The sequence below is a fragment of the Serpula lacrymans genome, assembly GCF_000218685.1.
Source record: "Serpula lacrymans var. lacrymans S7.9 unplaced genomic scaffold SERLAscaffold_3, whole genome shotgun sequence".
In the NCBI taxonomy this organism is placed as follows: Eukaryota; Fungi; Basidiomycota; class Agaricomycetes; order Boletales; family Serpulaceae; genus Serpula; species Serpula lacrymans.
This window is the reverse complement of record NW_006763292.1, coordinates 216065-229034: the sequence shown is the minus strand read 5'-3', so window position 1 is coordinate 229034 and position 12970 is coordinate 216065. Positions and strand designations below refer to the sequence as shown.

Sequence of the window (12970 nt, the reverse complement as noted above, 5' to 3'; positions counted from 1 at the left end):
ATCAAAGGGAGAGGCAGTAATCAGATACGTTCCTACAGGAGATATGGTTGCAAACATTCTCACTAAACCCCTCACTCATGAAAAACACTGGAAATTCTCTAAAGCTATGGGACTATGGTTGCACTCGAGTGGGAGTGACAAAACCGGATAAACCCGGTCTCTGGCGAAGCAGCCATTGTTCTCCATGGAGCATAGCCACCACTCCATGGAGTAACCATTGTTCTCCTAGGAGTCATGATACTGTAGTGAGTAGCACCTCCGACTATAAGTAGTAGGGGGTTTAGTATAGGAATACCTCAGTCGTTTCTATAGCCTCTCGGGCAGCGGCTGAGGTATGTTACATTACATTTATTAGAGATCACCTTAAACTAACATCTATTGTAGTTTCACTTAGTTTTATTACATAGATACTATAAGAAGGAAGTACCAGTGAGCACTTCTGACATCCACTGATAAAGACTGATTAGTAATAGAGTTTGAATCTGAGTATATTAGTCAGGAGAAAAGTACCAATGGATATTCCTGAGCTGGAAAATGGTGCAAGTAAAGATGCACTTGATTCTGTGTTTTCCCCAAAATTCTGATCCATTCCAGAGACTATATTATTCCTATCAAAGCCACTTGCTCTGGCCATTGAGAGAATCAGTTCTCAGGAGCAACATAACTAGAAAAGCCACTTCCACAGTTAATATAGTAAGCATTTAATTTGGAATGCTGAAGACAAACCTAATATATAGATAAGGCAAAACACCATGTACCAGAAGGGAGGAAGGATGAGGGACATATGCTACAGAGTACAAACTTGAACTTGAGAGGTCACATGCCATTGCCATCATTTACACATCAAGGTTGGACTTACATTGCTAAAGCTGCAATGTACAACACAACCTACAGTGCCAAAATGAGTCTGTCTGACATGTATCCAGACATCAAGATACATCCCATCAAGTATCCTTCCATTGGCATTCTATTGATCTCGATGGATCATGAGAGGCTCAACTTGGATTATTATGACCAGTACTGCAAGCTCCTTTGTAGACAAGGTATTATATATATTGACAACTTCACTATCATAACAGGAATGAGTATATATCTTTTGATGAAGACTAGCCTTGTGAGAGTTCAAAACATATTCTGAGAGGTGATGGAGATGCTGCATAAAATACACAAGTGGTGTGCAGAGGAAATGGTGTTATTACAAATATGCTTACTAGCACTGACCATCTCCAAAAGCTCCTGTTGAGTCTGAAGTGGACAATTTGGACATATGTCAGCACCTTAGAAGCTTCCTTTTTGTTTCTTCAACGACCCAGGAATTATGTCATTCTTTGGGTCTGTATTTCCAGGATTATCTGTTTCCTGAAGTACAGACTGGTATAAAAGAGGCATGAGAAATAGGACACATGCAGTATGCAGTGTCATACATGAAAAATGTTTCATGTATGGACATGGCATTCCATGACATATTATACCCCGCAAAAAGTACCTCATCTTGAAGTACACATTCCAAAGTACTATGTCACAAAATTTTATATTTTGATGACCGCTAGTTTTGGAGATATGAGCCAATCAAGAATGCTTGTATCATGCTTACTGTCAGCCACTGGCAGCCACCCTGAAATCTGACCACATGGCTTACACATGGTCAGTTTCTGAAAAGGGAAAGTGAATTTCCCACAAAATAATCTGCCTTTTTCTCAATAACCACTTCACCAATCACTCCGGTTTTTGGGGAGTATGTAATACTTTCACGCCCTTATCTGTCTGGATACTTTTGGAGGGCTTCCAAATAAGAAATTCTCCAAAATTGTTGTTTTACTGTGGAGAAGGCTGAATTGGCATTTGTTTCTTATAAATAGAACACTGTGCCTGACTGAGTTATATTTTGCTCCACATTTTCAAATTGCTTTTCTTTTCTTAGTCTCAAAAAAACCACTCTAGAATCATCTAGATTCCCAATAGATGATTCTGGCCTTTTGAATTTCATTAGATATTTTGGTACTACCATTTGTAATTTCCAACTAGGAAGGTATAGCCAAAAAGTATATAAGGAGGCCAACTTTCCACCTAATAAAAATAAAAAAGCTTATCCTTACAAGCAGTCCCCACATAAGTGGACAACCCCTCAGAAGTCAACTAGCTTTCGCCTAGGAAGCATACAAGAGGTATTGCCCACCCTAGGAAGCCTAGTCATCAAGTCACGTCCGTCACAGATAACAGTAGTCCAAGTGTGATTACAGTCTGTGATTGTTTATTATTTGCCACAAGTAGCTCTAGTATTCTATAGTCCATCTCAAGCTTATATCAGTCATCTATTGATCTGGTGTAAGCTCATCTGCAGTCAGTCACTGAAGCATAGTGAAGTATTGCTTCACCCTTCTATCAACCATCAGTGTATCATAGCTTGTCATTTATCAAGTGTAGGACACTATTATCTTTATTCTATTAGTCTCTCAACAAGTGAGGACTATCATTGCCACACCTAGTGTTGGCTATATCTTGAAGCTAGTCAGTCATCCAGAGCACAAGGACTATTGACATACTCACAACAAAAGGGATAATTAACTTCCACCCCACGAACAAACTAGGTTATTACACATTGTCTAGCTTAGGTTGTAAACTTCCGGTAACCCTAGGATAAAGAAGCTTTGGTAGCTATCCCATATCAAACACTGTATCAACAAGACAGCGGTATCTCCCAATGAATATATCTGTGTCATGCCTTTTGTGCATAGCATAAACTACTTACTATGAAGTGTCATATACAGGCTGCCTATGCTAGGCTCTTTTGAGCCCTCCACCTTGAATCATCTGCATCTAGAGATTGTTATCAATAAAACAATATACATAGGATTTACTCTATATTCCAAAGGGGTGGGATCATAGGAGAGGCTAAGGAAGTTGGATCAAGTGAGGAAAGAGTAAAGAAAGAGCAGACAAAATAAGAGCAGGCCAGCCCAAAGCAGACAATTGAAAAAAAATCAGCCTGCAAATGATGTGAATCTTCATGTTTGTGTTGAGCAAACCTCCATGTCTGCAAAAGGATTTTTTGTGCCAATTCAACAATACAAAGATTTGCTGGTTAACAGAAGTATTTTTGAGTTGCTCCTTGCCCCCTAGTTCCTGTTCTGCTCATCTGGGGCTGGAAAAAGATACAGGAGGCCTATTAGTTACCGGCCAATCTAATTGACATGGTTTTTCCTTGACCTAAGCATCTATAAATAAAAGTTAGCTACTCCTTTAGCAAAATTAGATATATGCCTACCTAGATCCAGTTGTCATGCACATTTGGCGGTAAAAATGCACATTGCCATAATTGTGCATTTATCAGAGATCCCGTAAATGTTGTATAATCCAAGAGCACATCCTTGGCATTTATATCCCCAGTAAATAAATACCACTAAAGATTAGAATATTGTTAGCTTAAATATGTAGAAAATTAGCTCAATAGTTCATTACAAGGTCAGGCCTTGTAAGAAATTTATTTATTTATCTGATGTTTTTCCCTTGCTCTTTTACTTGCACAGACACAATATTAACATTTTTCTGGGCACGCATGTATGTGATGTACTGTTGATGATACTGTTGGTAATGTAGTACTAATTACCACCTACCCCATTGAATGTGTTCTTTACAATGGCATTATTGGCTGTGTCAAAAAATGCCGGTGAAAAATCAGGCTATGATGAGACACAGATTATATACTGACTATCCAGAGACCCTGGCACTTGCTATGGGCTAAAATGATAAGGTCAGTGTCAGCAGTGTTAGGTATCATGGGTTGGATCAATACTTACTGTGTTGAGTGCCTGTGCATCCTTAATACACTGTAACAACAGTGGGTACAGCTATAAGTTTGAGAGATTAGTGGGGCATTCAGTGAAAAATGCAAGAATAAGAATAACTTACGGAGTTACTGCAAATGCCAAGGCCAAGTCCCAGGGCGAACATCTTGTAGCCGCACAACATGAATGTGATAGGGCAAGTTGTGTTGAGCTGAATGAGATCCAAGAATATTCACAGATCATCAGGTTTGGGATTGACACCAGGTGTTAGCCACATGGGATATTTTCAAACATACCTTTTTCTTTGCACTGCAGTAATAACAAGGCAATTACATCATCACATGTACAAAGTGTACTCTACTATGATATTACAGAATAGCAACAATGTATTGATTTAAACAAACCAAAAACTAAGAAAAGCAGGAAATCAGATGAGAATCTAGTATAACTGCTAGATTCATACCTTATGCACCAGGACCAACCATAGCCAAATTTTGCATTTTTAACAAAATGTAATGTCCTAAAACACAGATACTCAATCAAGATCATATTTTCTGGCATAGAAGTTCCTGTGATCAAATATGTGTCAATCATACTGCAGTTATAATAGATGGCTCAAACAGTAGTGCTGCAAACCAGGTAATCCTTTTACATACAAAGTCAAAATGTCAGATCCATGGCTAATTCACTACCACAAAAATGAATTTACTCATCTGCATTATAGCACATCTTCATTTTGAGCATATGTTGATCTTAACATCTACTTGGGAGTTGTTCAGCTTTTGGTCATGGTCATAGTTGATGACCAAGGTGTGGCTGCACAAATGTTACCAATATGACTGACAAACATCACAATAGTACACACCCTTACCTAAGTTTTTGCTCTGAGGGCCACAAATGGCCGGTAGCTACTATATTTACAAAAATGCCAGGAATTTGGCTTGCAGAGTAGCTTCTGAGTTAAAAGACCTTAAATGGTAGAACCCCAGGCTACAAAACAAGTGACTATATTGCTTTATCAATAAAACACACTCTACATGGCTTTTAGGCTCAGAAAACAATACTGTAAGTTCATTGAACATTATTTTGGCGACATGGAGAATAAGTAAATATATATGTATAATAAAACCTGGTAGGTACTTTTATTATAAGTCAGACCAGACTCTACACAGGCTATCTTAATGAATACTGCGGACTTACTTGCTGGCAGCAACCACACTTGAAGTTCATACTCCTGTTAGCCAGGCTCGGCTTGGACAAACCACCACAAGGGTTGAACATTGTTGTATATGGACAGTGAGTTGTAGAACTATTCCCTAGTGCATTTGCATATCCAACCACCAGCACAAACCACCAGCCCACCCAGTTAAGAGATTTTGGACCACAGTGTGAACCAGGAGCTGTATGCAGACTTAGAGCAGACAATTGATTATTATAAGTTTTGGTTTTGCTATCTAAACCCGTACTTGAACTCTAGATCCAATGACACTTACCAGATATGCACAAAGCGGGATATCCTGGAATTTTTGACGCATTGCTTCTGTTGTATGCTAGTGCACTCAACAGTAAGACAAGTATGAGCAAGATCTTCTTTGATTTTACTATATTTCTTAGCTTCCTTACAATTCAATATGGATTTGTGTGTGTTGGCCAAATTCTGTGACGGATACTATACTTGACCTGTCACATAAGCAAGAATTCAGTGGTGAGACCATCTTCTGACCTTATGCTCACCACCATATCCTGATTCTGATCTTAGGCATTGAAATTCTACTACCCTCATGGTAAAATGATTGCCACACAAAAAACAAAGGAAATCAATTGAAGAGTAACTATGTTAAGGTCATTCCTTGTTGTTCTCAGTCAAGTCCCAGGCATAACCTCAACACTGCAAGGCTCTGACAAAGGCACTGTTTTAACATGGACAGACAATGACCAACTCTATAGTCATGGTCTTAGCCTAAGTACAGAGCCATTAATCAAAACTGAACCAGAATTTTTTGTTGATAATCATGGTGTTTGCTAGAGTCCCAACTCTGCTTCAATATCCCCATTTCTCCTTTTTAACCGCCCTCTCACCCCTTTAACAGATATCTCAAGTTAAGATGGTGACCCCCCTAATGGCCTCCTGTCAGTAGTGAAAGAACCCAACACAATTCATGTAGAACCAAAGCCAGTACTGCATAATCAGGCTACACCATTGACAGTCCCCTCTGGCTTAGGGGTTAAGCACATGATGGACCTTGATGACTATGCTCCATTTGCTTTCATTGCATGCATGTCCAAGAATGAATTCATCAGGGCTTTAAAGGACACTAGGTAAGATGTATTAAAAGCCTGGTATATTTCTGATGACTTGGTCCCATAAAAAAAATATGTGAGAAGTCTGCAGAAGGCATTTTAGGGAATTCTATAGACATGTTTCATGATGGTTTGTATTCTCATTTGTCAGTAGTTCCTTACTAATAAGCACTAATTTTGGTTCAACTTGCAGTAGTACATGGTAATAGCAAATATGAGGTACAATAGTTCCACCTTGCCACTGCTTTGTACTTAACACATTTTTAGTGTTTACAACATCATTTTAAGAGTTTCCCTTGCTAGTTTTGAGGTAAGCTCAAAAGCTACCTCAATTTTGTTGCTCACTATCTTGATCTACTGTGGCCAATACTAAGGCATCTTGGATTAAATCAGAAGCTGAAAGCTACACCTCAAGGATGTTTGCTTGGGGAGATTCCATGAACAAGAACGCAGTATGCATGAGTTCTCTAGTGACTTAGTCAAAATCAGTGTCAATTTCTTAATATTCACCCAATACCAATCTGCTACTCGCCAGTTGATATATTCTCCACAGGGACAAAAGAGAATTCCCACATCTGCTTTAGCTATGTGCATTGCTTGTGTATGCACTTTTGTTTGATATTTAAACAATCACAAACACTAATCATCATTGTTCTTTTTAGGTGGAGTATGAAATCTGCTCCTGGGTCAAAAGCTTTTGCTTGCATTCTAAATTCTCCAAGCACATGCTTGGAGTCTACTATAAAGCCGCCTTACAACTCCTGCAAAAAATAAAAGGGGATGCAGTCAAAAAGACTACATTAAAACAAATACGCAAGATTATATGGAGGAAGGGGATGTGAGTTGGGCTCTCTTGCTGAGTGTATAGCAAGCACTGAATTTTTTCTCTTCAAGCCAACACCTCAATGCCATTCAGCTAAACCTGCCCAAAACAGATACTGAATAGTCACTACTATGAAATTAGAATTACTATAATATGTACAGATTCAGATGCTAAATTTCAATGCTAGTTGTGCATGGACTTCCTTGATTTCCTTGATGATGAGGCTTGTTTTGGATACCTCAAACCAAAACCATAGCCATCCAATATGAGAGCTTCAGCCGTGGCCTGTAAGGAAACTCATCATGACAACACTTGAATCATTAAAGTGATACTGATTATTTCTGAATTATCTTCAACCTGAATGTTGTACTATGGTATTTTTTCAATTTAACACTTTGCCAGTACTACAAACCATGACCTCAACTCTGACTCTGCCTGCCTTGTCACATTTTAACTTCCTAGGAAACTCTCCAAAGCCTCATGTCCCACATAGATCAGCACATTTTTGTATATGTAGCACTCCCAGGTCTGCAGACAACAACAGTATTTTAACTGTCCTTCCACAAATTCCAATGAAGGATGATCTGGCAGCCATACAATAAATCATTGTAAGTCCACATTTTTATGCATTGTCTATTTATATGCTTACTTCCATTTTTTTTTGTGTTTTAGCTCCAGCTTCCTCATAATACCAAAGGGATTCAAGATGAAAAAAACGACTAGAAAATTGGTGTTTCTAAATTGCAAATATCAAAAACATTAATTGAGATCATAACTATAACTGGACACACCGTAATCAGGAGGTTATCCTTGTCAAATGGCTTGTAGGACTTAGGTTTCCTGGATAAAGGGTCTGAGAGGGGGGATCTATTTATATTTAAAGCTCAGGAGGTTCCTCTTGATGAGGAGTGGTGTTTGCATCCAGCTGTTCAAGTCTATTTGCTGGAGTCTGCTGTAACATGATCAAACTGTGGGCTACAAACAGGCAAATTGAAAGCAAAAATATATTATAGAAAACATATTATATGGCCTACTATATAAGCATCCACTAGCTTGGATGCTGCTGATGCAACAAGGCCCTGTGACTCCTGGGCCTCTGGATATGTAGGGAGAAGTAAACAATACTTTGTGGGCTTGAGGAGAGCTTAAGGTATTGGCAGATTTGGGACTCTGAAAAGTTGAAGTCCAACACCAATTTTGACTTGCATCTCTTCAGTGCCATTAATACCATTTGTAATGTATAATTAGTGCAATTTTATTTATTTATTTATAGAGTGAGTGAATTAGAACAAAAGGTAAATTGTTTTCATCAGTAATGACATAAATCATGACAAAGCCGAAATGACCTATCTCTGACTATTACCAATCAAGTGTTGTTAATGCTATTGGCTCAGAGGTAAGTAATGACTTATCTGCAGTAGAAGGCACAATAATCACACTATAAGATGTTGACCAATCACATATATATCTCAAGTCATGTGCATAAACACGTGCCATTCCTTCTCAAACATTCCATAAGTGTGCACCTATTTGGTCATGTGCCATAATGTGGGGTCACTGATTGCTTAAGTATTGATACTCGGCCTTATTTGCTGGATGTGGTTAAGTGTTACAATTGACATACCAGCACCTACTTATGCTTCGCTTTTTGTACTTTTTACTTTTACTTTTTCCAAGTCACATGACCAGTCATGTGACACATCATCTGACCAGTGTCTAGGCTCACCATGTGACTGGTCACATGCTAAACATCGGACTTAAAACTTTATTTACAACTGTACAGTACCTCATGTATTTTAGTATATATACAGGAGCAATACATGGGGAAGGACTCAGCGAGTCCTCCTATTGTCTACCAACAACTAACTCGGTCGCACCTTGAGGGGAAATCCCTCCTTCTCTTTACTCTTTTGAGTGTTGTTTTCATTGTGCTCTAGTGCCCCAAGACTATGTCTTGTTGGTGTTGTCACATTAACATCAGGAAAACATGATTTTTCTATAATTAGATATAATTGGAACTTTTACCAATTATAGCAACTATAGCAAAATGTGCATTATATTGATTTATATTGATTTATAGTGACCTATAGTGATCTATACATGTCATAAAAATGATATTTTATCCACTACTAATACTACCAGATTGTTTGGTATGCAAACTTGCTAGTCCAATTGTTAAGTAAAAATGTGGAACATATGTCTAGTACATTTTCTGTATGCCAAGTTTCTGGCTGAGTTAGCCAGCTTGCATTTTTTCTTAAAGCCAAATCTGAACCAGTCTCCTACCCACCCTCTATTTCGAGAGAGGAGGGATTTATCCTAGTGCTTTGACGTTGAGATGATATACAAAAATAAAATAAAAATAAAACACATCACATGACTCGAAAATTTGAACGTCCCTCGCTCTCTCTCCATAATGGCTGGAACATAACATCAGTAAACAATGGTTTGCCACAGTGACGGTGATGGGGATGATGACAGTGGACTCCCAATAAAATACTTTTTCTTAAGTAATACAAATCAATATTCATCAGGAAAAATGGGGAGCTCTATAGCACTATAAGTACTCATAAAGATGTTATAGTGGTCAAACCTGTTATAGAACCTCTGCCATCTATAGAGCCTCATATAGCTCTATAAATGCTCTTATAGATGTTGGAAATTGTTGTGTGGCTGATTGAAAAAAATTAACACAGACAGGATTTGAACTCTCAACCTGCTAGTCAGCTCTTGGGTGACTAAGCAACCTACAGCTACACATCACATTTATCCACTACACAATGAGAGCTTATAAAATGTATTATACAGGTGTTATATATTGACCTTTTATGGACTTAGATTATTGTTTTACTCATTGTCACTACTTATATTTGGATAAATCATTATTTTTATTTTGTGAGTATCAGGGATACAAACTACTATTTCACTACTACAGGCTACATAATTAATTAATACTGTATGATTTATTAGCCCTTTTAAGCACGTTGAACTATATTATAACTATGATCTTTACAGCTATAGGAGCTATGTAGGCTGCTATAGGCTATAAGAGCCTTTATAGTTCCTTGCCTATAATAATATACTTGACTCCAAACACTTCTAGATTAATCCAGAGTTTAAGGGAATTATAGATATTTCTCCCGTTGGTTAAAATTTTGCCTACTACTGTGCTATAAGAGCTATGGTTGCACTGATAGTACTATAGTTTCTATGAATGTGTTTATATATATAGGTGGTGGCTATATAGCACTATATAGCAAAAGGGTTTTTCCTGATGTTGATGAATCTGTCATCCTGTCTAGGTTGTGGCACAACTGAGAATGCAAGCAGAGTTACTTCACCACAGGGATACCATGGATGAGTTTCAGTAGGGGTACCCCTACTGCCATAGTTGTTGCCCCATGTGTAATCGGGGTGTGAAGGCTGCCAACAGTTGGGTACTGGATTGTCCGACAATATTTGAGTTCTGTCACCACATGAAAGTCCCCCTTCTGTCAGGTGACCTCCCCCCTCGAATCTTGGAGAGTCACATGGATTTATATCTGCAAGGCTGTCAAACATGATTTTTGAAAAATGAGCCAGCTGCTGCCTAGCGAGTGAACAAAAATGAGCAAAGTATAGACCACAAGTTGGCTGGATTCGTGTATGAAACACAACTCCCAGTCAATATATGATGCTAATATTGTTTATTGATTGGAATACCGCCAGCACCCGCGCCATTTGTTTCAAAAATCTTGCATATTTTGCAAACGTCTAGCTGCAAACCATGCCGTAATCACGTGATGTTTTATACTTTGCACTAAAGGTTGAGACATGCGCTGGACATTCTGACAGAAACTGATAGACAGCAACTTATATTAAAATATCATCAGTAGTCTAGGCGCAAAGGAATGAACACAATGTGGGCGAGAGCATACCCAGTGTCCAAAGTTGTTGAGGACACAATCTGTCATTTGTCATGAGTTATTAGGCATTCACAACCAAGGTTCCAAGTATCCTAGCAATGCGTAGTCACCAACAATTATCCAACATTATATACATTGAAACTTACCCAGACGTCTCTTCCAAGGCCATTGAGCAACCTATTAATTTGGACAGAGGCTCTCCTGCATTTCAGAAACAAACCATAGAGGGGTGAGAGATGTACAATGGTAGAAATGTACACAAAATTAGATGGAGACTCAATAGTATGACAAGTGAGCAGCATACTATGCCGCTTCACTCTATGCTTCACCCACACACGAAGGTATTTCTTGCCAACCATCTGCCAACTCACAGAACATGTCATTGCAGAACTAAAACTTTGACGTCCGGTTTTCCACCTTAAACTATAATGATAGTCTAGGCATGCTACAAGCCTCAAGCGCCTACCTGCTTTGTATTAATATTGAGGTAGAGAGTGAAGACAATGACTGACCACATTTCTACTCGTTTTGCAAACCAAGTAGTACCTGCAATACAGAAGCCCGCACAATGCACCCTATATAATACATTACAGTGGTTAGCTTACAATTTGCTCGCAAGACACGACTCACACAACTCAGAAGGAATGACCAGAGCTTGAGACTTCCTGATTAGGAATGTCTATTTGCCTCTGAGCAAGTTGCCACACGTCTGGGGAGGTCACAGTCCAGAGATTCCCGAGTCCAAGTCGAGACTGTGACTGTGCAGTATAGAAAATGACAACTTGAAAACACCCCTACCACTGAAGAACATTAAGCTAGTGATACAAGATTAAAATATGAGTCTGAGTAAAATATTATAAGTTGGCATTATAACATTGAATACTTCATATACTGGAGCTGGGGATAACAGGAGCATATTGGTCCAACTTCACCTCAAAAAACCTGACCTCTGACATGATTTTCTCTATGAGATCAAACCCCTGGAGAAATATATCTTTAAGTTGGCTGAGGTCACCATCTTCACTGGTATACAGTGCATGCAAGACAAACTTTTATTGCTGGAGGATGCTGCGCCCAACCTTAGTATGGTTCTCGCATTCCTCAAGATAGCTGTCCAGCTTGTCCTGGCCCTTTTCACTAGCTAGCTGCAACCTTTCATGAAACACTTTATCCCATGTGTTCTCCGGCCCCCACTATTTTTGCCAGCCCATGATCCCAACTCGCACAAGACAAAATGGCAGTGGTGATGCCACACTATTTTCATCAAAATACGCAGGAGTGCCGGAGTCAGACATTGTTTATGGTTGCGGACCAGGTGAGGGGACAACTGCAGATCCTACGGTATTGCTTGACTCACAGGTGGCCACAGCTAGTAGCCTCCTCCTGCAAGAAATGATGGTCAGGGATCTAGTACGTAGAAGGTGATGCTATTACTTTTCACGGTTCCTGTAGTATTGGTTAGTGTGAGCTAGATTTATACAGATAGAAAAAATAAGACATTACTTTGCTGAGCAAATACGAGCTTTTTTGTTTTGCCTAGCATGAACACTTTTGAATCACACTATGTCAGAGTCAGAAATCCAAAAATTGATGGAAAGACTTACCCAGGTTTTGCAAGCCAACGCTGCATTGCAGACCCTTGCTTGACATTACAACAAGTTTCACCAGACTGAGTGGGAGCCATCTGATAAGCATGATGAACTTCAAGACAAACAAGTGCCAGTGTCAAGTGTGCACATGGTATTGCTATACCCCAGTTTGGCAATATATAGTAAACTCACATTTGCTGTAACCTTCGTGTGTTTGCTATGTACGATGTAGTACCGTTAAGAATCTATGCTGAAGGCTGATGTGGCAGAATTATACAACAAGTTGTGAATAAAATGAAAATAATATGCAAACAGAAGAATTGTGATGTAGGGTGATAGGTGGGGGTAATAGCAACATGGATGTCAAGCGCAGTGTAATAACGCGCCACATCACTAACTCGAACTTAGAAGCCATAGTAAGGCTGAGCGCTGAGCAGCGGGTCATAATTACAAAAAGTACGCCAACATATAGCTCACTGAAATCCATCATATTGCATATGTATATACACAATGGTTGTTTTCTACGTCATAGTATCTGGCCTCTGGTCTACTTTGAGAATCGAAGAG

General features: G+C 39.0%; 1 protein-coding gene across 1 annotated transcript; it reads right to left on the bottom strand.

The window, feature by feature from the left end:
- Positions 1 to 3489: 3489 nt before the first annotated feature.
- On the bottom strand, positions 3490 to 5066 carry SERLADRAFT_405835 (uncharacterized protein; the record flags this gene model as incomplete). The annotated part of the gene is made up of 10 exons (XM_007314325.1): positions 3490 to 3582; positions 3615 to 3649; positions 3710 to 3731; positions 3798 to 3827; positions 3910 to 3996; positions 4082 to 4094; positions 4249 to 4354; positions 4657 to 4693; positions 4755 to 4775; positions 4986 to 5066. 10 exons carry the CDS (start codon positions 5064 to 5066, stop codon positions 3490 to 3492), a joined length of 525 nt encoding a protein of 174 aa, XP_007314387.1.
- Positions 5067 to 12970: the final 7904 nt, after the last annotated feature.